Source organism: Aspergillus pseudodeflectus (assembly GCF_044049435.1).
Source record: "Aspergillus pseudodeflectus strain CBS 756.74 chromosome Unknown BJX68scaffold_62, whole genome shotgun sequence".
NCBI classification, from domain to species: domain Eukaryota; kingdom Fungi; phylum Ascomycota; class Eurotiomycetes; order Eurotiales; family Aspergillaceae; genus Aspergillus; species Aspergillus pseudodeflectus.
The window spans coordinates 88,075-110,629 of NW_027263838.1; the positions used below are offsets into that span (position 1 = coordinate 88,075).

Here is a 22,555-nt window from a genome sequence, read left to right on the forward strand (position 1 = left end):
CCGAAGATCCTACGTTTTGAAAGCTTCGAGGCTTCATGAGGCCCTCGAGTTGAGTTGCACCTCTTTATCTGGCAGCTGCTGACCACTTGTTCGAAGACACAGGGCAAGCGAGTACTCCACTCGACCATCTTCACTGGTGAAGTCAGTTTACGGCACTTCAGCATGGACATTCCCATGATAAATCTGATAACCATTAGCTTCGTGACAAATCCTAAGTCTGACTGCGCTTGGTGGAGGTCTTCAAGATATCACTGGCTAGAAAGTACATGCAGCAACTATTATCCGAGACCAGCACGCACGATTCGGATTGGATCGGCGGCCAACACCGGCCGTAACTTATCTATATATCTTCGGTTTCACCACAGGCATAAGCTTGAAGGTAAACAGGCTCCATTGAGAATTCCCTTGGGTTGGTGTCTATAGACAGATTCATCCGCACAGTGTTTCCATCTCCCATGAGTCCTGCCGCAAAACGTAATACTCCCCACACTTACGGAGGATTATCCTCAAGACCAAATCTTTCGCCACATACATATGAAACCTGGCGCTAGCCCATGTTTCGGTTCATACATCTGGTAACAGCGCGATGCCGCCCTAGGCCGGGTGATGTGACCTGAATGTATGGGGCCACCCACGACACTGGTGGCCCTGCAAAAGTCACCCAGATCAAGCTTTCAAACACACTAAATACATTGTTCCTCAAGGTTGGTTAATCGGTGGGTCGGGTTCAATGCCACAGATATCATGATACTGTCATGGTATGCAGACACACGTAGTCTCTAACAATGAGACACGTTCAAAACTTGGAGACCCAAGCCTATTTGGTGACGGAGCACTCGAAAAGGCAAAAGGCGCATCTGCAGCGCAAGAATCGTGCAATGCAAGTTGGACCACGCACCGCGCATTTGATCCTGAGCCCTAGCACATTCAAGCCAGACAATCGACGAGAAGTGCTCGACCCTACTCAACCAACGGTTCCCACTAGGGCACGGCTCGGATAGCGGTGCTAGGATTGAGTCTCCCCAAGTGGTCAACCCATGGCGAGCGCCGCAAGAAAACTGTATGGGCTGTGATGCATGATTCGGCCTTGTGAGCAATGGGAATTTCTTGGCCGTGGCACGACTATCACAATCTGAGTGCTGGCGGGCATTCCCTGGCAAACTGGCTTCTGATTTATTGAGAGAGCTAGCACTCGCCAGAGAGGAGCCCGAAAATAAATGTACTTAAGCAAGTGCGGCGACTATTGTTCGCCTAGCTGGTTTTGTTCGGCTGCAGGGATTCGAACCAGAGTTGCTGGCAGGGACGGGTCAGAAGACAGATTGTTTTTATCACCGGAATTCGTTTCTTCATTTGGCACACCCTTCACGGTTGTCAACTTGGCTATGGCACGCAGTCAGTCAGTATGTGTTTCGCCCAGACCAAAGCACTTGACGTACTTGAGGCCATGGTAATTGCACGGAGGACATTATCCCAATTGGCAAGTACGCATGCCACAGCTGTGTTCCGAAACATATTGAGTCAGAAAAGGCTCGTATGGGTTGACCGGTTGCAAGAGTCACTTACATTCTGTGCCATCTTTGAGTGTTTCAAGCTTAGATTGGAGGGCCTCCATTTGCGTGGCCAAAGCCTGGCTCATGTCGCGAAGTTGAATCAGATTATCCAACTCTGCTTTTTTTGATGCAATACGGGCTGCAAGAGCTGATGATTGCTGTTGCGATCCGACCTGACTTGGCTGCCGAAGAGACGCCGCCGACGACCCAGGAGGAAAAATAGAGGTAGGCCGAGATGAATATGCCATGGCTACGAAGTAGATGAATAAATACTAGGTTGCTTGCCTTGGAGGGTTGAAGTTTGAACTGCAAGAACCACGGCGCCCTACCGCCCGCACTTCCCAAAACACAGCGAGCGCCACACTAGTCCTGTTTTGGATAATCATCAACAACCTCTTCGACTTGGGCCACATTCAACTTTGTTTACTCAGAACAGCATCTTCTGGCCCTCCACAGCACAATCACCACCCGCCATCCGCGCTACTCGCATATCTATAATTCTTTTGCACCAAGTCGAGTCCTGAGGCCCACGGCGGTCTGTCCACCGCCACACGCAGACATCCTTCCTCAGGATGGCTCGCTTGAACGAGTCGACAGCTTCAGCTGAGCCTATTGAGATCTGTTCGTCTTGATCCCTAACCACACCCTCAAAGTGTCGCGTCATGCTGATATACGGTTACGCGCAGTGAAAAGACGATTCGTCCGACAGAACCGCGAAATTGCCCGAGTCAATTCGATACAGTCTTTGCGAATCCGAGGTCTTGAGTCTGAGGTCTCCCATCTGCTTTCAGAAAATGTGTCTCTCAGGGAGCAGGTTATAACACTTACACAAGAATTGGAGCGGTTCGAGGCAGCCAAGACTCTTCGCGACGGTGTTTACGACATAAAAACAAGGCTGGACAGCAAATTGGTGGAGTTGGGCAGTCTAGTAAACGAGCTCGGTAATTTGCCGCGCCAGTATTCAAAGACTACCCGTGAACGCGCCGAATCTGAACTGGAGTCACCTACTGAGAGAGATTCGAGGCGACCAAGCTCTGTTAACCAGGTCAACGGCGCAGACCCAGAACCAGCCTTGGACGTCGAAGTAGATGGAAGGCTTCCTGTAATATTGGAAGATAAATACTATCCACGGCGTACTTTGGAGTAAGTGCTAGCTTTCCGATGGTCAATATGATCTACTCAGCTAATGAGCAATAGGGCACGAGAATTACAGCAACTCTCGAATGATAATTCGGGGGTTTCTTGCTCCCTAATATCGGGGGACGCCAGAGCATCTCCGAAACACACACCTGAGTACAATGCTTCACCCACAGTTACCCCAGCAAAGATTACGGACATACAGCCATTCGAGGAATATGCGGTGGACGAACATTCGTTGCCCCCAAATCTAGAAACGAGGAGAAAGAAGAAGGCGGGCTCGGTTACGATGGATGAAGATAGGTCTACTGGAGAGACCATATCCCTATTCGACTCGAAATTTATGCGAAAATGTGGAGCAAAGCGCAAGTTCTCAGCCGAAGATGGGGAAAGCTTGTTCGAGTCAACTCCAGCAGAGGACGACGGCTTTGAATTTACTAGGCCCAATCCCTCTCCAAAGAAACTAGTTTCAAAAAGTGATCAATCTCCAGTGAAGAGGAGGCCTCAGTCTCGAGTGGGTACCACAGGCATTGGTCAACCCAAGCGAAAAGTGCTTGAACCAAGTATGTAATATCTGGTGCTGGTACAACGGGAGTTATGAAACTGACCGCATAACCAACTACAGAAAATACGAACCTGAGCATAACTTCTCCTGCGAGGCCAACCAGACCGAAAAAGTACGACAAATTGCAGAATCCTGCAACCCCCGGTGAAATTGAGAACTCTTATCCGATGCAGGGCAAAAACGTGTCTCCAAAAAAAGGGAGTACGCCCGTTCATGAGGACAGGCTGAGTGCGGTTTTCGATAAACACGAGGAAAAGGCTGAGACTCAATTACATCAACAACCACTTCAAGGTGTCGACCGTGACGTTCCTGCAGCAAATGATATATCCAACGCACGGCCCTCGAGGCGTCAGAGAGCTGTTGTGAGCTACGCAGAACCAAACCTGAGGGATAAGATGAGACGATCGACCAACGAGCTTGGTCCAGCTGTGGGGAAGGATAATGCACGGAGATCCAGCTCCCAGACGGAATCTGCTCGCGACCAACGACACAAGGATGAAACTACTCAGAAATCTCGAAAGTCCGGCGTCACGGTTGGGGACCCTGAAGCAAATGATGCCGATACCCTTGCAGGCAATTCAAACCGCCAGATGGGCATGATCTCCCATAGAAAGCCTAGAAGTCTGGGCCGAACTGTTGACGAGACTGAAGGGGATGGCGTGAAAGGCAACTCACTTTCCGGGCGCAACGACCAGGAATCAGACAACCAGTCCAGCACTAGCTTAGCAAGTGTTGATATCGCCCACGGTAAGGTGTCTTTTTCCAAGGAGTCAGTCACATCTGCGGCTATGTACCGTGCAGCATTAGAAACAAGTAAGAAGTCTCGACGGCATTCCTCAAACACTAGGACCTCTGGACGAAGTACTACACCTAAGTTTCCAGCAGATTATCTAGACGAGGGGGCCGAAAGCAATGGGTCGGCCACTTTACATGAGACAGCGAAAGAAGGACCTGCAGCTGGGGACTCGCAGTACAGCGATGCGCCATTTATCATGGAATCAAGGGAGATGACGAGAGGCCAGCGAGTCGCTGCTAGACGACGAAGTATGATGTTATAAGGGCTAATATATCTTTACTATAGCACTATAATCAAGCGATTATGGGAATCGATAGTAGTACTACGACGTTGTAGGTCGCTTCGGTCTCAGTTATCCATGATGGTTGTCCACACCGAACTTGAGTTGAGTGTCCAAGCTGTGTTGAACACTGCTCGGTGGTCACTAATATGAGGTGGGTATGTACTGTAACCATAACATACCTCAATGTATCTCTCCAGGGCGAGATGAACAGCGATACCATGAGCAAGAGGGGCATAGAAAGGATATCGACTCATTCTTCTTCAAAGCTTCGTTTTCTTTCTATCCCTAACTAGAAGCCAAACGATACAAGAGCTCTGAGAGGGAAGAACTCTCCGTGTTCGGATAGTCTTGGGCGAATAGTTAACTGAACAACGTGATGTTTCATGCAGGAGTCCGGAAGAATGCCAAGCTCAGGGTATGCCAACTCTTCGTCAATGAATATTGCACTTGATCATCATCTCTGTCTTGAACACGCCGCACTCTAACCAGGCCGTAGTCTTCTTCTGAATCCTACAAATCGCAGATATCGATGCCGGCTTGCCTGCTTCGGCTGTAGCTCGGTTGAACTCTGTCGTCAGGGGTAAGTGTGCATGGAATTCAGGCCGATGTGATGGGAGTTGTGATGGATATTCCCACAGCCATCGAGTCGCCAGCGGCTGCCTGATGACGTTCTTGCAGGTCTGCACATCTGGTAACGGCTGTCTAACATTGGATCTCAGCCCTTGGTGTTCTTCGGCATCTTTTCGTATGCATTTGGACTGGGCTTTCTTCGCTTCGTTTTCCTACTATCATGGCTATGGCCGCTGCCAGCCCGGCCCCTCTCCGGCGACTCCTGAGCCCCATCTTGATGATTGTGGCGGTGATGGTGGCAGTTCCTCCTAGAACCTGCATCACCAGTCCTCTGGTCACTGTCTGAACTCGACGAATCCGAGTCCGAGGATTCCGACTCGGAGCTGCTTTCACCAACTGGTCTCGCCTTGTGGTAGATGCAACATACTAACAATAGCCGAGCAGTTAGTTGCGCTCATCACAAGTGAAATCGGGTCCTTTATAGCCTGCCCCGGGTCCGTACCTTTCGAACTCTTTTTGCCCATGCCTTCGTTGTCGACCACGTCCTCGCTCCACCGAATACGCCGTGCCGGAGACGCGTCTTGATCGACCGAGGGAACATCCTCAGCCCTTAGTCTTAAGGTCCCGGTTACTCGTCCATTCGATGTATTCTGCTCTACCCGAGTGACCGAGGAGACCCGCGAGCTGGATGTCGATGTCTGGGGAAATGCCTGTCGGATGTGAGACATGACTGTGTTGGTGTCGGTGTCGGTGTAGGTTGGTGGGCCGGACTTAGAACCCGAACAGTGTCTCAAATTCGAGTCTCGCACGAACTTGCCGCGTTGAGTGATGGGAGTTTCCAAAGGCGAAACCGCACGCTGCATTCACGTTGATGATTTTGGGCTATTTTCATACGGGGGGAATTGCCACCACCTGATCTGACCGCTCACGAGGTTGCCCCGCAATGCATGTATGGATTGAAGAGTACGGAATGAGGTTGGGCTCTAGTTCTGATTATTATATATTGTGCCTGCATCAAGGGCTGCGCTTAAAATGTACACCAAATGAAGCGTAGAGTTTACAGTAGCTCCTAGCCTAGTCGAAACTAAATACAGCTAGCTAGTTCTCCAATAGAGAGCAGATTGGTCGTCCAGTATTGGCAACGTGCTGAGACTGCTAGTCAGACCAGTTCCCATAAAGCTTTGATGTGTTGTCGATGAAGGATCGGATACTAACCTTCCATCGAGGTTGAAGCCCAGAGCATTGACAGGGAGCCATTAGAATGAAATGGTTGATTGACAGACCAAAATACAGCCAAGAGGTAGATGGAGGGCAAGTAGGAATCCCTCTCGTCCCTACAGCCCATAGAAGGTCCAGCCGTCCAGCCAATCTTTATTGGTCATAGACCGTGTTGTATTCACCGAGCAAGGTGGGTTTGTCTCGGATTTCAGCTCCTCATCGAGTCATAGCTCATCATCATGGTCCATCTCCGACGGCTTCAGTAGTCCTCCAACCTTCATTGCACGGTCACGCTCTGCAGCCTTGGCGTCCTTCAGAGCCTGCTCCCTTTCCTCAGCATATAATTCGGCGTTGTCACCAGCAAACTCCTTCAAAGAGATCAAGAAGTCTCGCAAGTGAGTCTTGAATTTGTTGAAATCGTCGTTAAAAGCAAACAGTCCAACGACGAATTGTTTGATTTGAATCCTGGCATCGCGTCAGATAAACCACTATAATCCAATTCAACCGGCGGAGGGAGACTCACTCCTGGAGGTTCTTGAAAGCAGTCTGTAAAAGGTTGGCAACATATTCTTGCAGAAAATCCTTATTAGAGGTCCCAATAGGGGCTTGTTCAGGGGTGTAGATGGGATCCTGAACTTTGCCGGCCTCAACGAAGTAAAACATCCGCGACAACAACATCGCCTGAGACTTGAACCCTGTGATAGTGTCAATTAGTCTGAAATTTCCCTGTAGATTGGGTAAGAGCCGTGCATACCCGCTTTGTGGTCACTGTCAGTGAGAACGAAAAACACATCCTGCAAGATCGGGATGTAGAATTGACGGAAAAAGATGTTGGATGTCTGAGCGTCAGTCTCGGCCATGTTATTCATGAGCTCGAGGCACATTGTGAGACCAGTGTTCTCGACCTCCCGGTTATCATGTTTGCTAGCCCACATGCATGAATCTATGACAAATTTGAACTGCGTGGCATCGAGCTTGAGCAGCGCCGGGAAACAGTAGAGATTGATTGCTTGGAGCAATTTGAAGAACTGAATCCTGTGGTCCGGAAATTCGTGGAAGTCCTTGTTGATCATTTCCAATGTGCATTCGAATACGCTTTCCATGATCAATGGGACCTTGTCTTCCATGAGATTCTACGAAAGTTAGCATGCACATAGAAGATCGAGGGCCAAGAAACGATATGCCCAGGTTTGAGGGGTTATGACATACGTGCAGTTTCTGAATCACTGTTGTCATGGCATTCAGGACCTCTGCTTCGCGGGCATTCGGGACGTTACGGTTGTAGTCCACTAAAACGGCCTCGAGCAGCGGGGGCACCATATTCGCATTGACCATCTCCAAGTCGTCTGCTTTTTGGACATACGTATCAATGAGCTTCAGTATCTCCCTTTTGATTGTCCTAAGCCCCCTGACTTTCGGGGTCTTTGTCGCGATATCCCCTGGAGAAAATGTTAGCTAGCCAATTGTGAAGAGAGCTATAATAAGAGCCCCGGGGCTGAAGATAGAATCAATGGTAGAAAGGGGCTGAAGATGGGCTCGTGGATAGCGAAGGCCTAGGAGCACTAACCATCACGCGCAACAGCATCATTGATAAGTTGACTGGACGCTCGGTACATGTTCAGCATATCATGGTAGATGCGTCCTAGCTGAGAGTAGAAGTAAGTGCCAACGGAGGAGCATGCGGCGACGTTGGTTTTCATGATGTTTCCGACGATCTTTATCGTTTCGCCATCCTGGAGGACGGATGGATCCTGGTTGGCCTGGGCAATAATAGTGTCCCACGCAGAGTTGGGTAACGACATCAGGTTTTCTATCAAGCGATCCTGAAGGCCCTTTTGGCCTTGTGCCGAGATCATGTGGCCGCAGGCCTCGTAGAAAGTATGGACCTGTTGGGGTGAAAGGTCGCAGGTGATTTTGCGCATGTTTCGAACGATTTCTTCGATGAAAGGTTCATTCTCTCCTGGCTGGAGAGCGACGAAGTGCCTCCTGCACTTATTGGCAATTTTGATAAAGGTATCGCACGCCATATCCTGAACACCTATGACAAAGTCAGCTGTAAAGGCCTATGGCAAATTAAGAGAATTTACCTTCATGTGTTTCATGCATGAATTCGAAAAGTTTGTTGACCACCGTCTTCAAAAATTTCCAATGCGCCTTCAAAAAGCGCGGGTACTGTCCCACGATGTACATAATGTTACTAGCCACAACAGCCTTGTTGTCCTTGCCACGTTTCATTTCAGTGAGGCCGAGAAGATCCTTGATAACAGTGACAAGGAAGCGTTTTTCGGTCTCCTCATTCATGGCCCCAGAGATTGACCCAATTGCCCAGCAGAGTGTGTTGCAGTTGGCCCAAGACCATTCGGTGCCATCGACCTGTTTGGCTAGCTTCTCGATCATGATATTCTCCGTGTCAACCACGTCCAAATGTGTGAGATACACCAGGCACTCGCGGATCGTCTTGTACAATTGAATCGTGTCACTTTCCTTGACGAACTCGCGAATGATTTCGCCTTCTTCATTTTCCACAATCAGGACTTCCTCTGGTCGCACCATTTTCTCTATCATAACCGTGCGCAAGCTGGACAGTACTTCCTCATACTTGTGTTTCCGCAGAGGATAGTTGGCAAGTGTACTGGGATGCGGCGCGCCACCGTTAGAGAGACCGCTCACGCCCATGCTCACTAAGGGGTTGATATCCGTGATTGGGAGCTGCTGCATCTCTTCATAAAGTTCTTGAACTAGGCGTGTCCAGTATTCAAGACAAATCTTGAACACTTCTCTATCATCAATCTGGCTGATCCGAATCAGGTAGAAATGGGCATGCGTCAGGTAATCTCGGTTGGGTAACTTCTCGACGAGCTAGTTTGTCCGACAGTCAGACTTGTAGAATTGCAGGTTTTCTTCCCAATGCGGACTTACATTGAGATGAGCGCCGAAGAAGCTGCAGAGGAATAACGCCAGGTTGAGCACAAATTCTTGGTCCCTCGAGTTGCTCTTGGCATAGGTCTGCTTCAGATCCATAGATAATGGGATGATTTTGGACACCGTAGTCAAAGTTTCGGTGAACATGTGAACGAGCCTCTCGTCATAGTTGTAGGGGTTTCCGATTTGAAGACCCCCGATCTCTGTGAGGCATTTGAGAGTCACGTTGCGAAATTCTGGGACGTCCAAGAACCGTGTCAAAAGCGTATTTATGACAGGCGTTTCGAAAATATAGCCCAGCGGGATCCAATTTAAGAACCGGAGAAGCGTCTCTAGAGTGGCTCTAATCAGACTCGGTTGGTTTGCGGTATTTAGCACCTCAGTGCACAGCTGGAAGATTGAAGAGAATTCCTGCGTCATCGACGTCTTCAAGTTTCTTGCTTTCACAGAGGTCATCTGGTCCTGAGAGAAGTCGAACACCTCTTCGGATAGCAGTCGAAGGATAGCCATGTTGTTTTCGCAGATAGAAAGACTTGTGTGGCAGGATGAGACGATTTCGTTGATGAAAGTTGGCCAGTTATGCGGCCATTCTTGTTTAAGGATAGAGACAAGGACCAGGTTAAGCTTGTTCAGAAATGCGCGTTCAGTTTTGAGCTTCTCTTCGGACTTCGAGCTCTCGATAATGAAATTGACGATAAAGTTGCGGATCCCTGGAGCATGTCAGACAAAGCTTTGCGAGAAATTACCTTGTACAAAGACTAACCCAAGCATTGTTCCCTTGGTAGGACCTTCCATCGAGTCATGATTACATCGTCGAGAACTTGAAGCGCAAGGTCTGCTATCATCAGCAAACTCTCCGTAGTAATGAGGTGCGGGCTATCGCACATTTTGTTTGAGGATATGATGATTCTTGAAGGATATTCCCCACGATCAACCATGCATCCGGATTTTGCTTGAACTGTTGATTCCGAAAAGGTCAGGTGGATGGTTCATCGCCATCAACTTGGAATGGAAGCTTACTTCTGTCAGGGTCTGTTGAGCTTGCTTTTGCTACAGGGGGAAGATTGAGCATTAGCTAATAAAGACGAATCCGACATCAGTACATGTTCGGTGTTGACCTACCAAGTCACCTTTGCCTTCGTAAAAGGCGCGGACAGTACTGTCCAACTCTTGTATGGATACCGACATTCCGTCGTAGCAGCCTGCGTGAAGTGCCGCGGTACAACTAGATTCTCAATAGCTCTATGACAAGGTTGTAGTTCTAGATGATCGCGTAAACTCGAAGAGTCGGGTGACTGTTTATGGCATACGGGATATGACCGTTGAAAAGGGTAGGATGTTTGGCGGGGTAAAGGCTTGTTGGAGGGGTTTGCCAGCGGCCAGGCAGAAGGAAGCTCCTGAGCAGGAGATGGGCGAGTATTATTAGAGTGTCGCGCCAGAGAAGGAGGGGGAAAACGCGAAGTGGTATGGTTGTGAAGCTGCGAGGTAAGTAAGTGTCGAGTTTGAAGGTGCTAGGAAGAATCATGGAAGGGTTCTTTGCGGCTGGCGGTGAGGGCGAGTTCTGTTCTGAGCGCCAACTCTATCGAACCGGTCTATTTCAGCGACAGGTTCTTAGTAAGCACCTGGATAGCTCAGTCAAACCAAGGACAGTGAGCTGAGCTTCCAACGACTAGAGTGAATCAATATCTACGGGGTAGTAGTAGGTATACAGGGTGATCTTCCTGTAGGCAATGAAAGCTACCCAGAGAGTCATCTACTACTCGACCGAATGTTCGCACTGAACAACCTAGTTATTTCCTTGAGGGCCAGCCTTATGCAGCACAGGCACCAGAGACCACTGACTCGTCCCTGCTAAAAAGTGCTGAGAAGAGAGTAATGGGCCAAGTACTCCGTCGCAAGACTCGGTCAATTGTTCGACCTTCTCGCCAACATTACTCAAAGATTGCAAGAAAAAGGTCCTCTACCTACGAGCATCTCTAGGCTGGTGTATTTGGTTATCTGACATCATAATCGATTAACAGTTCTGTAGTGTAGCTGGATTTTCTGCTTGGCGCGGAATTCGGCTAACTAGACGATGGAAGAAAAATTGTCTTAGATACTATCCAGTAGTTGAGGCTGGGACTGAGGTACATGATGGTATCTACGTATGTACGGCGTAGGGCCGCTTCCAGGCGCCAATGGCGAATAAGTTGACGATGGGGGGTGACGAGCAATGTGCAGCTCGTTTCGACCCGCCGCTGTGCCGCGCTTCCCTCGCGGATACAGCAAAGCAAAGCGTCTGACCCTCCCTTTCAAGGTGGCGTGTCGCCTGAGCGCGCCATCACCCAATCGCGAGCACCCGAGTCTGTTCCTTCGAGGTGCAGCCAACCATCTGCTCCGCGCGACCAGGGCCGATCGCGCGCCAACTAACCCAGTTCAAGTTCTCGTCAGCCAGCTGGCAGCCGCAGTTCTCCATCTTGCTTGGTCCGTTGGACGACTACCCCTGGTCAAACTCAAGGCGCTCGTCTTTTGGCGCTTTTCTTTTTCTCCTCCTTTCCTTGCTGGATCAAAGATGGCGACCGGGGGGCCCTATGCTAATTACTATTGGATCTCTGTGCAAAGCGTCTAGCCCGTAGCCTCTTGTTGACTGCCGTCTGCAGGCGGCAAAGGGTTATAATTAAATACTCTCGTCCAGCCATGCTACTCGCTGAATTGGCTGCTATCGCCTCTCCTTCTTCCCTCCACTCGCAGTACAACCACCATTCATATTCCCCCTCCTCTCTCACAAACCCCTTTCCCCTTCCCTCCTTTCCTGGCTTTGATTTCTCGGTCCTTGGAGTGTTGCCCTTCTTCCGCGCGAGGCGCCATCGAGACCAATTTACCCTCGTTTTGACTTCTTCGGGGCCGTCGTCATAATCATTCTGGTGGTCCACCAGGCTTTCATCGCAGGATCCCGCACTAGGCGCTCGTGCTCTCTACAGCTTTCCTGTCTCAGCTCTTTCCCCCGCTCCACTCCTTACTCTGCCTATCGGTACTATCTTCGCACCTCGTCCTCTCCGACATACCTTCGCGACTCCTGTCATTAGCCCTCCATCCTTGGTTATGTCACAGTCTTAGTTTCAGTTTTTTCGAAGCCTGCTTTTCAATTTGTTCAACGACTTACAAGCCGTATATTGACAACCGCGCTCTCCACACTCGTTCAAAACATCTGCTTAATGTACCAGGACCCAACGACAGTCTCTTTCGATTTACCAGCTGTTTAATACCAGCTAGGCGACGTATGAGCGGATGCGAAGGCTCCGACGTGACTCAGCTATTCATTGGGTTGTTCAGCGCTCGCTAGATTCTAACGTTTCTGCTTCCCTTACAATCTCCCCGCAGACACATATTTAGCGCGAGTCGCAAGCAGGCGCCATTTTGGGTACGGTTCTTTGCTATTATGGCGACTACTGCGACCGCGCCAGCAATGAACGATCAGGAGTCGGAGAAGGAGTCGAAGGCTGATCACAGCCCCTCGCGATTTACAGCGGTGAATGGAAGGGAGCCTCTAGCACCCGGCGCTCTGCATGACGCCGCGACACATGGTGTCGACTCGACACATGTAGACAATCGAGAGTCTACCGAATCTTGGCCACGAACCGGTTATGAGCCATCTAGTCGGTACGAGGCCAAGGCAAAGGAGAATGGGGACACCCACAATGATTTGGACGAGCAGCGGTCACAGCGCTCGACATCGCACAGTCCCTTGACTTCGTCTATTAGGTCGAAGAGAAAGAGATCGGAATCTGACGACCAAGATGACATCGCTCATGCGCCATATCGGGGCCCGCGGAGCCCAGACCAGCCGCCAGAGAGCACAATGGATCATTCGCCACAGCCGGGCATGTCCAATGGTATTTTGAACTCTCATAGCGACACTGATTCAAAGCGCACTTCCCCTCAACTACAGCCCAGGGCAGATGAGGGTGATATTACCCGGACATCGTCCGCAAGCGCCCCCTGGCCCGAGTACGATACACAGCTCATCAATCAGGCTCAGCGGGCTCAACAAATTGATGCCTCAGATGCCCAATTGGCCGAGGCATTACAGCGCGAGGCGCAAGGCTCCGATGCCTCACAAAAAACCTGGGACAGCGTAAATCGAGCAGTTGAGGGGTCGGTACCAAGTGAACAGGGTCTGGCACCTCCTTATGCTCAAGATCGACCACAGAGCGCGGTGCAAGTTGCACCCAAGAGAAAGCGTGTTTTCAGTAACCGAACCAAGACAGGATGCATGACCTGTCGGAGGCGGAAGAAGAAGTGCGATGAACAACACCCAGCCTGTGAGTTTGTGAAAGGCCTTCTTGAATCCATACTCGAGACACTAATGTGGTTTGTAGGTAATAACTGCATAAGAGGAGGCTTTATCTGTGAAGGCTATTCGTCCCGGAGCACATGGCAGAAGCCATCAACGACAAAAACACCAGTTCCCTTACAATCCAAAGAAGGTTATCCTGATATTGGCAATCAGTATGTACACGACATCAACCCGCATGATCGGCAGCAAAACCTAGTTGAACCGATTGATTCGGGGAAAATGCGACCGATTGTTGTGGAAGATGACAACCGTCCTACTGCCCAGTTCAATACAAGTCCCACAGGTGTTGGGTCGGGCCGGAGCTCCTGGCCAAAGCGGACCTGGCCAAGTGCAACACATCCAAGTTATATTACAGATTCCCTAGCGAAATCAGATTACCGAGAAGTTCCTTCGATTCACGAATTGTCACGCGAGGCCCCTCCTAAAACTGATTATCAACTAGTCCCTCCAATCAGGGAACTTTCACACGGGGGTCATACAAAACCCAATGTCCCTCTTTTTCAAACTGGGATCGATCAGCGACCAGCCCATACTGCTAGTGTTGACACGAGCACGCCCCAGGCTCAGGCACGGATGGCATTAAGTATTGAACACCAATTATCTGGCCGAGCCGTTTCCAGCGAAGAGACGGAGAAAGACAAAATGTTACGCGGTGATCTCTATAGGCCCTTTGATATCCACCTTGTGGAGGAAAGAGACCGATGTAGAGCGGCGCTCTGGCGGTTTAATAATGCGTGCAACCCCGTTTCTGGTCTTACCGCCAAAGAGCAAGGTCGTTTATTAAAGGAGATTCTAGTGCCACAGCCTATTACCAATTCGCCCTCCGGGGTCACTTCACCGAGGCCTGCGGGGTCTATCGGTCAAGGGACTGTGGTTGAAGCACCTTTCCAATGCCACTACGGATACAACATTCATATTGGGGAGGATGTCATGGTATCTGAAAGCTGCCTTTTTGTCGATGATTGCCCCATTACTATCGGAGCGCACACCTGGGTCGGCCCGCGAGTAACAATTCTCACCTCCATGGCTCACGCCAATATGCAGGAACGAAAAGGTTCACAAAGTCGCTACCAGGGCCGCCCAGTTACAATCGAAGAGGATTGTTATGTTGGTGCCGGCTGTACGATTTATCCCGGCGTGCGTCTGCGCCGCGGAGCTTATGTTGCTCCCGGTGAGGTAGTGAAGTCAGATATTGTGGCTTACGGATTTCAAGGATTGAAACCGAGCTACATGTGATAACACCAGGCAATATCTTTGGTCGATGTGATGAATCATCTCTTCCCATCTTTACATGGGGTGTTCAATTCAGCATGTGGCATCTTCGCCCCTGTACTCTACATCCATCTTTCGCTTCTTTCCTATATACTCCGAGGATTGGGTCACTTGTCGTTTTCTCTTGCTTTATGCTAATATACCAGCCACCTCTTATATTTGACTGGTTCAGAGAAGAGGGTGGCACTGTTTCGCTTCTACACTGTGCAGATGTTGAACCTACTGGCGGTTCACATTGTATAACCTCTCCCGGGTTTAGTTCTAATTGGTAAGTTCGGGCGTTCATGTACATAGATTTTTACGCATTGGATTATATTAGCCATGAATAAAGTCGACCCGGGGAGATATTATGGGTAATCCCTGATTGCCCATTGGGGAGGCAGCAGTTGAAACAAAACTTGTTATCCTGGGATAACAACTACAAGTCCAACGCTCATTATAAAATTTGTGTAAAGCAATGGACCCCAGTTTAAGTGACCGCCCAAAAGATAGATATGGATGACGACACGGTACAAACAATACATCGTTGGGGAAATCAGAGCTAGAGCCAGTCCAAGAATTCAGGCACAAAGTAGCTTATTACAATGCCCGCACCGGCCCTTAGAATCCCTTCTGTACTCTCGAAAGCCATAGACTTCAGATCAAATACTCCAGCTTTGGCTCCAGCATGTATCATGGCATACTCGCCACTGACCTGGTAAGCGGCGACAGGAAGATCTTGCGCAAGCTCTTTCGCATCTCGTATAATATCGAGATAGCTGCTTGCTGGCTTCACCATTATGATGTCAGCACCTTCGCCAATATCTCTCTGTATGGCTCTGCGTGCGAGTCCACGGCCACCAGGAGGAAGTTGATAGCACCTGCGGTCCCCAAAAGAGGGACATGATCCAGCTGCATCCCGAAAAGGTCCATAGAGACAACCACTAAACTTTGCACTGTAGGACATAAGAAGCACCCGATGTGCCAAGCCAGCCTCAATCAGTTTCAACTTGATGGCGCGAATTCTGCCATCGTTCATATCGGATGGTGCCACACAGTGGGCTCCGGCAGCGGCGTAGGCCAAAGCAACGTCCGAAATCCGGTCCACAGACTGTGTGTTATCGAGTGTTCCATCCTCCCGTAGTATTCCGCAATGGCCGTGGGATGTATATTCGCAGATGCAAACGTCAGCTACAATGTATATTTCGGGGAAGCGCGATCGAATTAGGCGAATGGCTTGAATAACAGGACCAGCAGGGTCGTCCGCAGAGGTTCCGAGCGGATCCTTCGCAGAAGGATGCAAGGGAACACCAAACAAAATGACGGACCGTAGTCCCTTCTGAACAAGGGGTCTCAGAAAAGGAACTATACGATTCAAACCGCGGCGATGTTGGTTTGGTAACGATGGGATAGCCGTCTCTTCATCCGGATTGTCAGTGATGAAAAGAGGGTAAATCAGCATATCCTAAAGCGAGGTTAGGAGCACATCTTTGTATTGGGGGTAAGATAGATGCCGGTGGAAAGTCGACAGCCATCTATTACGGACCTTGGTCAGTTGCCTCTCAGCTTGCCATGACCTGCTGAGCGGATGACTATAACCTGAGTGAAGCTGACTAGAGATATCCCCAGATATGCTAACACTGGTGGCAGCAGTGCTTGTATACGAACGAGCAGTGGCCCTGGAACGTGCGTTGGAGACTTGAGAGTTCCGGTCGTCGTAGTTATCTCTCAAGGCGAGATCGGACACTAGGTTCGAGAATGACATTGCCACGGGATTTTTTTTTATCAGTTAAGACTCAGTGCAGGAATCATGCGATTACTCCGTAGCTTTCTGCCTTTGCGAGATTATGATATCGCAGTTGAAAAGAGAAGCGATGACTATTCAGATGAGAAGCGTCGTTGCGGATGGTTGAAACTTGACAGAAATTGCTGAGAATCAGATTACACTCCTCCAACTGAGACCTCAGAAAGTGGTGGCTTCAAAATTCACAGATGATTATTGGCTGAGATACTGAATGCCGAGGATGCGGGTCATCAAAACCGAACGGGCTAACTCCCGCGGTTGACTCTGCCCGCTGCTCATGCCACCGACAAAGCCAGGCCAGAAAAAAAAAAAAAAAAAAAAAGCTTCCGATAGGCTTGATTGCTCTTGACGTACATTGAATAGCGAGATAGCCCAGGAAGTACTAACGGTGTCGACCTAACTAAAAAAGAATCTGTTCGGTCACAAAACTCTCATATGTGGTATCCATACATCCGGGTCTCGTGCCAAACAAGCGGGCTAACCCCGGAAAGGGCCACAACTAAGTGGGACCAGGAGTGTGCCTCCCACATAGAGTTTGTTTTGAATAAGAAATCACAATACAACGTACGTATTCCATGCGGAGGCGAGAGTAAAGCTGCAGAAGAGCCGAACGGGAGTGCTCAGTACTTACTCCCGTGGAGCTGGTAAGAGTATTCTCAGGAGATGCCTCTTCTCCTTCTGCACCTCCAACCAGCCGCCCTCTTCAATCAGTATCACCCTTCCATCAATGCAAACGCGCCTCCACCTCTCCTCGGGCTCATCAAATCCAATCCGGATCCCTTCAATCTCGCGATATTCAACATCACTATCCAGGATATGTTGGCCGTTTTGGTATGCCAAGGACAGCACCTGCATTGCGCGCTCCGCTGACAGAGGGCCGAACCGTATCACCCTAAGCGAGCCATCCAGGGGTTTGGATTCGGGGGATATCATGAAGTCTTTTTCGAGGTTTGATACTAGTGTCGCCAAGACATACATATGTTCCGTGGACTCGATGGTTTCTTCTGGTTTGGTATCTCCTTGGCCTTGACCATTTTTTCCAAACAGTGTGACTAACCCACGGTATCTGTGACTCTCGCTGCCATCTGATGGATAGAGGAGTTCATTCGCGGCCATTCTGAACCTTTCGGCACCGAATTTGCGATATTCAGTCGTGTCGCTATCTGCGACTAGTGCGGCATGTAGCCCCCAACTGGCAACGACACCGCCATACACCCTCCGGCAGGGAAGCTCAGCAGCCGTCTGGGACTGTGTCGGGCTATCCTGGACGTACCTGGCGCCGTGGGAGAACGTTGCGGCAAATACGGGAACCCGAGTTGGTTTGCCGCATAACAATGCCATCAGTGCCGCTTTAGGGTGGGCGACTAGTCCTATGGAACTTGCCATGGCATTACCCGTACCTGCTGGGAAGAGGGCAATATTTGGTGTCGCATGGATGCTTTTCGCGGAGCTGTAGAATGCGTCGATAACATCGCAAAGGCCGCCGTCTCCTGAAAGAAGGACTATGGTTTGCTGAATACCAGCTTCGGCCTGGGGTATGAACAGCGAGTAGCATAAATCAGTTATAGTCTGGGAAGATTGTGTCTCATGAACCTCATATGAATCTAACCCAAGATAGGAAAGCAATGGTCGCAGAATATTACTGAACAGAAGTTTAGCCGTCCCCGTCCCAGAGGCCGTGGATATGATAAAGTGAAGCTTTATGGGATTGTTCGAGTTGTAGAAATTCGGCGTGTCCAGGAGCAAGTGGTCGGACACAAGTTTGGATGGCGCCGTCGTGAGATGAATTCTCCTGAGGTTCGGTGGTGTATTGGTGTCCGGGTTGAAGAACAATAAGCTGTATCCCGAATCGTGTCCCTCGTGAGGTGGAATCATGCACAGTATATCCTCGATGGGTATTTTTATCTGGGGAAGGGTCTCTGAAGAACTGCATTCAACGCAGTCACCAACAAGGGCGCACTTGAATGACATATTGCCAATAACAAGGTTAACAGATGCGTGTGTTATGTCCAATCAATATGGACACCTGGAGTTGGTGCCTCTATCAAGTAAGGTCCTTGGTCCTGGTAAGGTCTGTGAATAGTATAAAGGGGACTAATAAGGGGGGATAGGCTTATAGGGGTCTGGTAATAGCACACTAGCTTTGCTAAAGGCAACTGTTTGACCCCTATACAGCAAGTCCGCGGTGTGGTGCCTCAGGCACCAAACTTGCGCCTGTAGCGCCCGCTTCCCAGGCCATGTGACGCATAACCACGTATTACAGCCACTGGGCGTTTTATAGTAAAGACTAGTAATTAGTTCTACTATAATTATACCTACTCTAAACCCTTATATATATATATAAGGAACCTACTAAAATGTCTGCCCATTTGGTTAAACTAACCGCCTGTCAGAGAGCCGCGCTAAGACACGGAACGCTGTCAGCCAATGGATCTACCCGGTAAGATTACGTTCAACGTGATATCACGTAGATGGTACGGAACAAGGTTAATCCACATAACATAGTGAAACGATAGTATCAATATGTGCCAAGAATTACGTGATAATCATGACATAGTAAACACGATATGTCTAATATATCTATTAACAAAGTAGATATAGTAGGAAGGATATATTAGCTATGCTATATAGTAGTATTTAAGATAGTTATTACTAGGTTATAATGGTTTTAGCTACTATCTATTATCTTTAGAATCTAAGCTACCCTACCTTTTAGAACCCAAGTTTACCTTCTTTATTTATAAAGAAGTAGTCTTCTCTTTTAATATTAGAATACCTTAAGACCTTCTAGTCCTAAGTAGGAATAATAGGGCTTAACTAATAATAATAGACACTTATTTTAATTAAGAAGATCATGACTACTATTAACATAGGTGATAATAAGGGTAAAATAGTTTAGGCTACTACCTCTACTTCTAAGGAAAACCTTACTATACCTTAGTTAACTAATACTTAGAAGATTATCTAGCTTAAAGCTATAATTAATACTTTATTTACTAAAATCTATTAGCTTGAGACATTTAAAGGTATTAAAGTAAATAAAGTAGAATCTTTTAATAGTAAGTACTCTACCCTAAGATAATATCTAACTTCTATAGATATATATATTTAAATTAATAACTTATCTAATATAAGTAAAAGTAATAAAGTACTCTTTACTAGAACCTATCTTACTAGAGCTACCTTTAACTAGTTTAAGCTATTTATATAAGACTTTTAGGAAAATCCTAACTATAATAATAGGAAAGATAGTACTAATACTATCTTTAACTCCTATATAGGCTTTATAAAATAAATTACTAAAGCCTTTAGAGACCCTAATACTAAAAAGACTACTAAATAATATATATATATACTATACTAAAGACTAAATATAAGTATTAGAGAACTTACCTTAAAATTTCACTAAATTATATTAAACCTTAATTAGGAAGATAAGGTATACTACTTTTAGTATTATAATATTCTTAAACTAGAAATTAAAGATACTATAATATACTAAAAGAAAGCTAAAATACTAAATAAAATAATTAATATTATATATAGGTTTAAAAGCTAATTAATTAAGTAATACTTTAAAAAGAAATAATAGAATTAAGTAAAGGATAATTACTAAAACTAATACTAGAACTAAGGCCTAAGGAAAGATTAAGATAGAGATATAGAAATAAATACTATTATTACTACTAGAGAATAGAAGGGTAGATAATAGGGAAAGTAATACTTTAATAGAAAGTATTACTAATATAAGAAAATTAGATATATAAAAAAGGATTATTAATTAAAGTATAAGAAGAATAAACTAGCTACCTATAACTCTTAAATTAAGATTACCTTTATAATAACCAAACTAATTATTACTATAATAGATAATAATAGGAATAATATAAATACTATAGAAGAAATCCCTAAGGAAGAAATAATATAAATCCTAGAAAAAGACTAGTTTATTTATAAATTACTTAGTTATAGATTTAAATAACTCACCCTTACTATTACTAATAAATCAAGGAAAACTAAATAAGTAGTTAAGGACGTAAATAAGATAATCTAAGAAATATATAAGATAAAGTAGATAATACTTATAGTACTTAAAGAAGAATAACTATAGGATAAAGTAATAGTTACTCTAGATATTAGCTAAGAAGAAGTATCTAGTATATTACTTTATTATATAATCCATCCTAATAATTAGGTTAATAAATAAATAAAGAAATATAATAAAGTATGTATAATATAGAATAAAGAGACTAGAATTATAGGTCTCTAAAATTATTAAAGATATTAAGCTAAAGTATAATAGAGGATGCTTTATAAGTTCTAATAGGAGATATAGCTTAATATTAATAAAGGAATATCCTCTTACCCTATTATAGATTATAAGAGTAGTATAACTAATAAATAATCATAAGATCCTAGATTTAAAGGAAAAGTTCCACTAAGATCCTTTAATAGTTTAGATTAGTAATAAAATAGTTATAAATTACTATAAGACTTATAAAACTTAGACTAAAACCCTACTTAAAAGTAATATTAAGGATAAAGAACTTTATAGTTATAAACTAGCTTATATAATATACTAGGAAGATTTAGGAAAAATATAATAAAATTATATCTTAAAATATAAATAATATAGAGATTAGATATTCTTTAAATACCCTAAATATAAAAAAGTTAACATTAAATTTACTAAAGAATATAAAAGAGTATTAAATAAATAAGGAACTAGTTTATATAGTAGAATCCTAGGTTATATATACTAATACTCTTACTAATACTATCCTTGGTTAAGTAAGAAGGTATACTAGGAAATTTATTAGATAGAATATTATAATAAAAGTTATACTTAATATTACTAGTATAAGTTTAAGTATTACTAGATCCTATAGCTACTAAAGGTACTATTAAAACCAAACTTTAAATATCTACTTAGGAAAGATAACTATAGCTATATAGAGGAAGAGTAAGGATACCTAAATCATATAAAACTTAGTAGTTATAACTATAAGGTTAAAAATTATATATTTTACTATAAGAAAGGAAAGTTTAAACCATAAAACTAGAATAATATTCTATAATAATACTATGAATAGTACTAGAAGGAAGTAAACCTCTTTTCTATAGAAAATAATAAATTAATTATAATTATTATAAAATTAAATAGATATAATATAAGAATCTTACTAGATTTAGGATATTTAGAATAATTCTTAAGTAAAAGATTTATTAGTAAAAATAGTATACCTATAAAACCTACTAGATATAACTAAAGAATCTTTAGATTTAGAGGAAAGCTACTATATATATATAGTATACTAGTACTAGTAATAGATAAAGTATAGTTTAATAGTAGAGAATATTTAGAGAATTTAAAATTTAAGGTGGTACTAACCATAAGGATTTTATAATAGTATTATTAGAATAACATAGCTATATATATAAAACCTAGACGTGGACTAGATAGCTAGAAAGGTTAGGATTAAAGGATAATAGCTATAAACTAGGAAGGAATAATAATAAGTTATATAGATCTAAGTTACTATAGGAGTATTAGGGAAAACCCTACTAGAGATTAAAGTAATAAAGGCTAATAATTAACCTTAGGGTCTAAGACCTATAGGATAGAAATAATATAAGATAATATAGCTACATAACCTAAGCTAAAAAAAGTTTATAAAAAGGAACTAACTAAAGTCCTTAAAAGACTACTAGAGAAATACCACGAGTTTATTAAACTATTTATTAAGAAGGAATATTAACTACTATAATATAATAAGTACTATAAAGTAAAGATACTATTAGTTAAGAAGATAGAAAATAAGCTTAAGTAATTATAATAGTTTAGGAAATCACTAGAAGAGTTATAACTAGAATAAAAATTTATTAAGGAATTCTTATAGGTGGGATATATTTATAAATCTAACTTATAATACTCTTCACGACTAATATTTATCCTTAAGAAAAATAGAAAAAAGTAAATAGTGATTAATTTCTAATAGTTAAATAACCTAATAATTAATAATATAAACCAAGTACTATATATAGGATAAAAGAGAGACTTATTATAAGGAGCTAAGTAATTAACTATCTTTAATATTAAATAGGGTTACTATAACCTCCTAT

General features: G+C 45.2%; 7 protein-coding genes across 7 annotated transcripts; 2 read left to right on the forward strand and 5 right to left on the reverse strand.

Moving 5' to 3' along the window:
* Positions 1-1,120: 1,120 nt before the first annotated feature.
* Positions 1,121-1,887, reverse strand: BJX68DRAFT_183648 (DASH complex subunit DAD2). The gene is made up of 3 exons (XM_071037250.1): positions 1,564-1,887; positions 1,437-1,496; positions 1,121-1,380 (listed from the first exon to the last, which is right to left on the reverse strand). Exons 1-3 carry the CDS (start codon positions 1,796-1,798, stop codon positions 1,241-1,243), a joined length of 435 nt encoding a protein of 144 aa, XP_070894275.1. The 5' UTR covers positions 1,799-1,887; the 3' UTR covers positions 1,121-1,240.
* A 13-nt stretch (positions 1,888-1,900) lies between these two features.
* On the forward strand, positions 1,901-4,326 carry BJX68DRAFT_183714 (shugoshin family protein). Its single transcript, XM_071037251.1, has 4 exons — positions 1,901-2,171; positions 2,237-2,693; positions 2,748-3,250; positions 3,313-4,326. The coding sequence occupies exons 1-4, from the start codon at positions 2,123-2,125 to the stop codon at positions 4,308-4,310; spliced, it is 2,007 nt and encodes a 668-aa protein (XP_070894276.1). The 5' UTR covers positions 1,901-2,122; the 3' UTR covers positions 4,311-4,326.
* Positions 4,327-4,331: 5 nt separating this feature from the next.
* Positions 4,332-5,879, reverse strand: BJX68DRAFT_246286 (PPP1R11/YPI1 family protein). The gene is made up of 2 exons (XM_071041624.1): positions 5,404-5,879; positions 4,332-5,327 (listed from the first exon to the last, which is right to left on the reverse strand). The coding sequence occupies exons 1-2, from the start codon at positions 5,762-5,764 to the stop codon at positions 5,047-5,049; spliced, it is 642 nt and encodes a 213-aa protein (XP_070894277.1). The 5' UTR covers positions 5,765-5,879; the 3' UTR covers positions 4,332-5,046.
* Position 5,880: 1 nt separating this feature from the next.
* On the reverse strand, positions 5,881-10,592 carry BJX68DRAFT_246291 (exportin CRM1). The gene is made up of 12 exons (XM_071041625.1): positions 10,164-10,592; positions 10,062-10,091; positions 9,927-9,999; positions 9,805-9,876; positions 9,039-9,751; positions 8,207-8,978; positions 7,687-8,157; positions 7,329-7,558; positions 6,874-7,252; positions 6,643-6,814; positions 6,117-6,584; positions 5,881-6,047 (listed from the first exon to the last, which is right to left on the reverse strand). The coding sequence occupies exons 1-11, from the start codon at positions 10,227-10,229 to the stop codon at positions 6,344-6,346; spliced, it is 3,219 nt and encodes a 1,072-aa protein (XP_070894278.1). The 5' UTR covers positions 10,230-10,592; the 3' UTR covers positions 5,881-6,047; positions 6,117-6,343.
* Positions 10,593-12,058: 1,466 nt separating this feature from the next.
* Positions 12,059-14,645, forward strand: BJX68DRAFT_183801 (uncharacterized protein). Its single transcript, XM_071037252.1, has 2 exons — positions 12,059-13,342; positions 13,400-14,645. Exons 1-2 carry the CDS (start codon positions 12,460-12,462, stop codon positions 14,611-14,613), a joined length of 2,097 nt encoding a protein of 698 aa, XP_070894279.1. The 5' UTR covers positions 12,059-12,459; the 3' UTR covers positions 14,614-14,645.
* A 420-nt stretch (positions 14,646-15,065) lies between these two features.
* BJX68DRAFT_183807 (porphobilinogen synthase HEM2) lies at positions 15,066-16,500 on the reverse strand. Its single transcript, XM_071037253.1, has 2 exons — positions 16,175-16,500; positions 15,066-16,093 (listed from the first exon to the last, which is right to left on the reverse strand). Exons 1-2 carry the CDS (start codon positions 16,391-16,393, stop codon positions 15,191-15,193), a joined length of 1,122 nt encoding a protein of 373 aa, XP_070894280.1. The 5' UTR covers positions 16,394-16,500; the 3' UTR covers positions 15,066-15,190.
* A 243-nt stretch (positions 16,501-16,743) lies between these two features.
* On the reverse strand, positions 16,744-18,640 carry BJX68DRAFT_246299 (diacylglycerol/lipid kinase family protein). Its single transcript, XM_071041626.1, has one exon. It carries the CDS (start codon positions 18,401-18,403, stop codon positions 17,060-17,062), a length of 1,344 nt encoding a protein of 447 aa, XP_070894281.1. The 5' UTR covers positions 18,404-18,640; the 3' UTR covers positions 16,744-17,059.
* Positions 18,641-22,555: the final 3,915 nt, after the last annotated feature.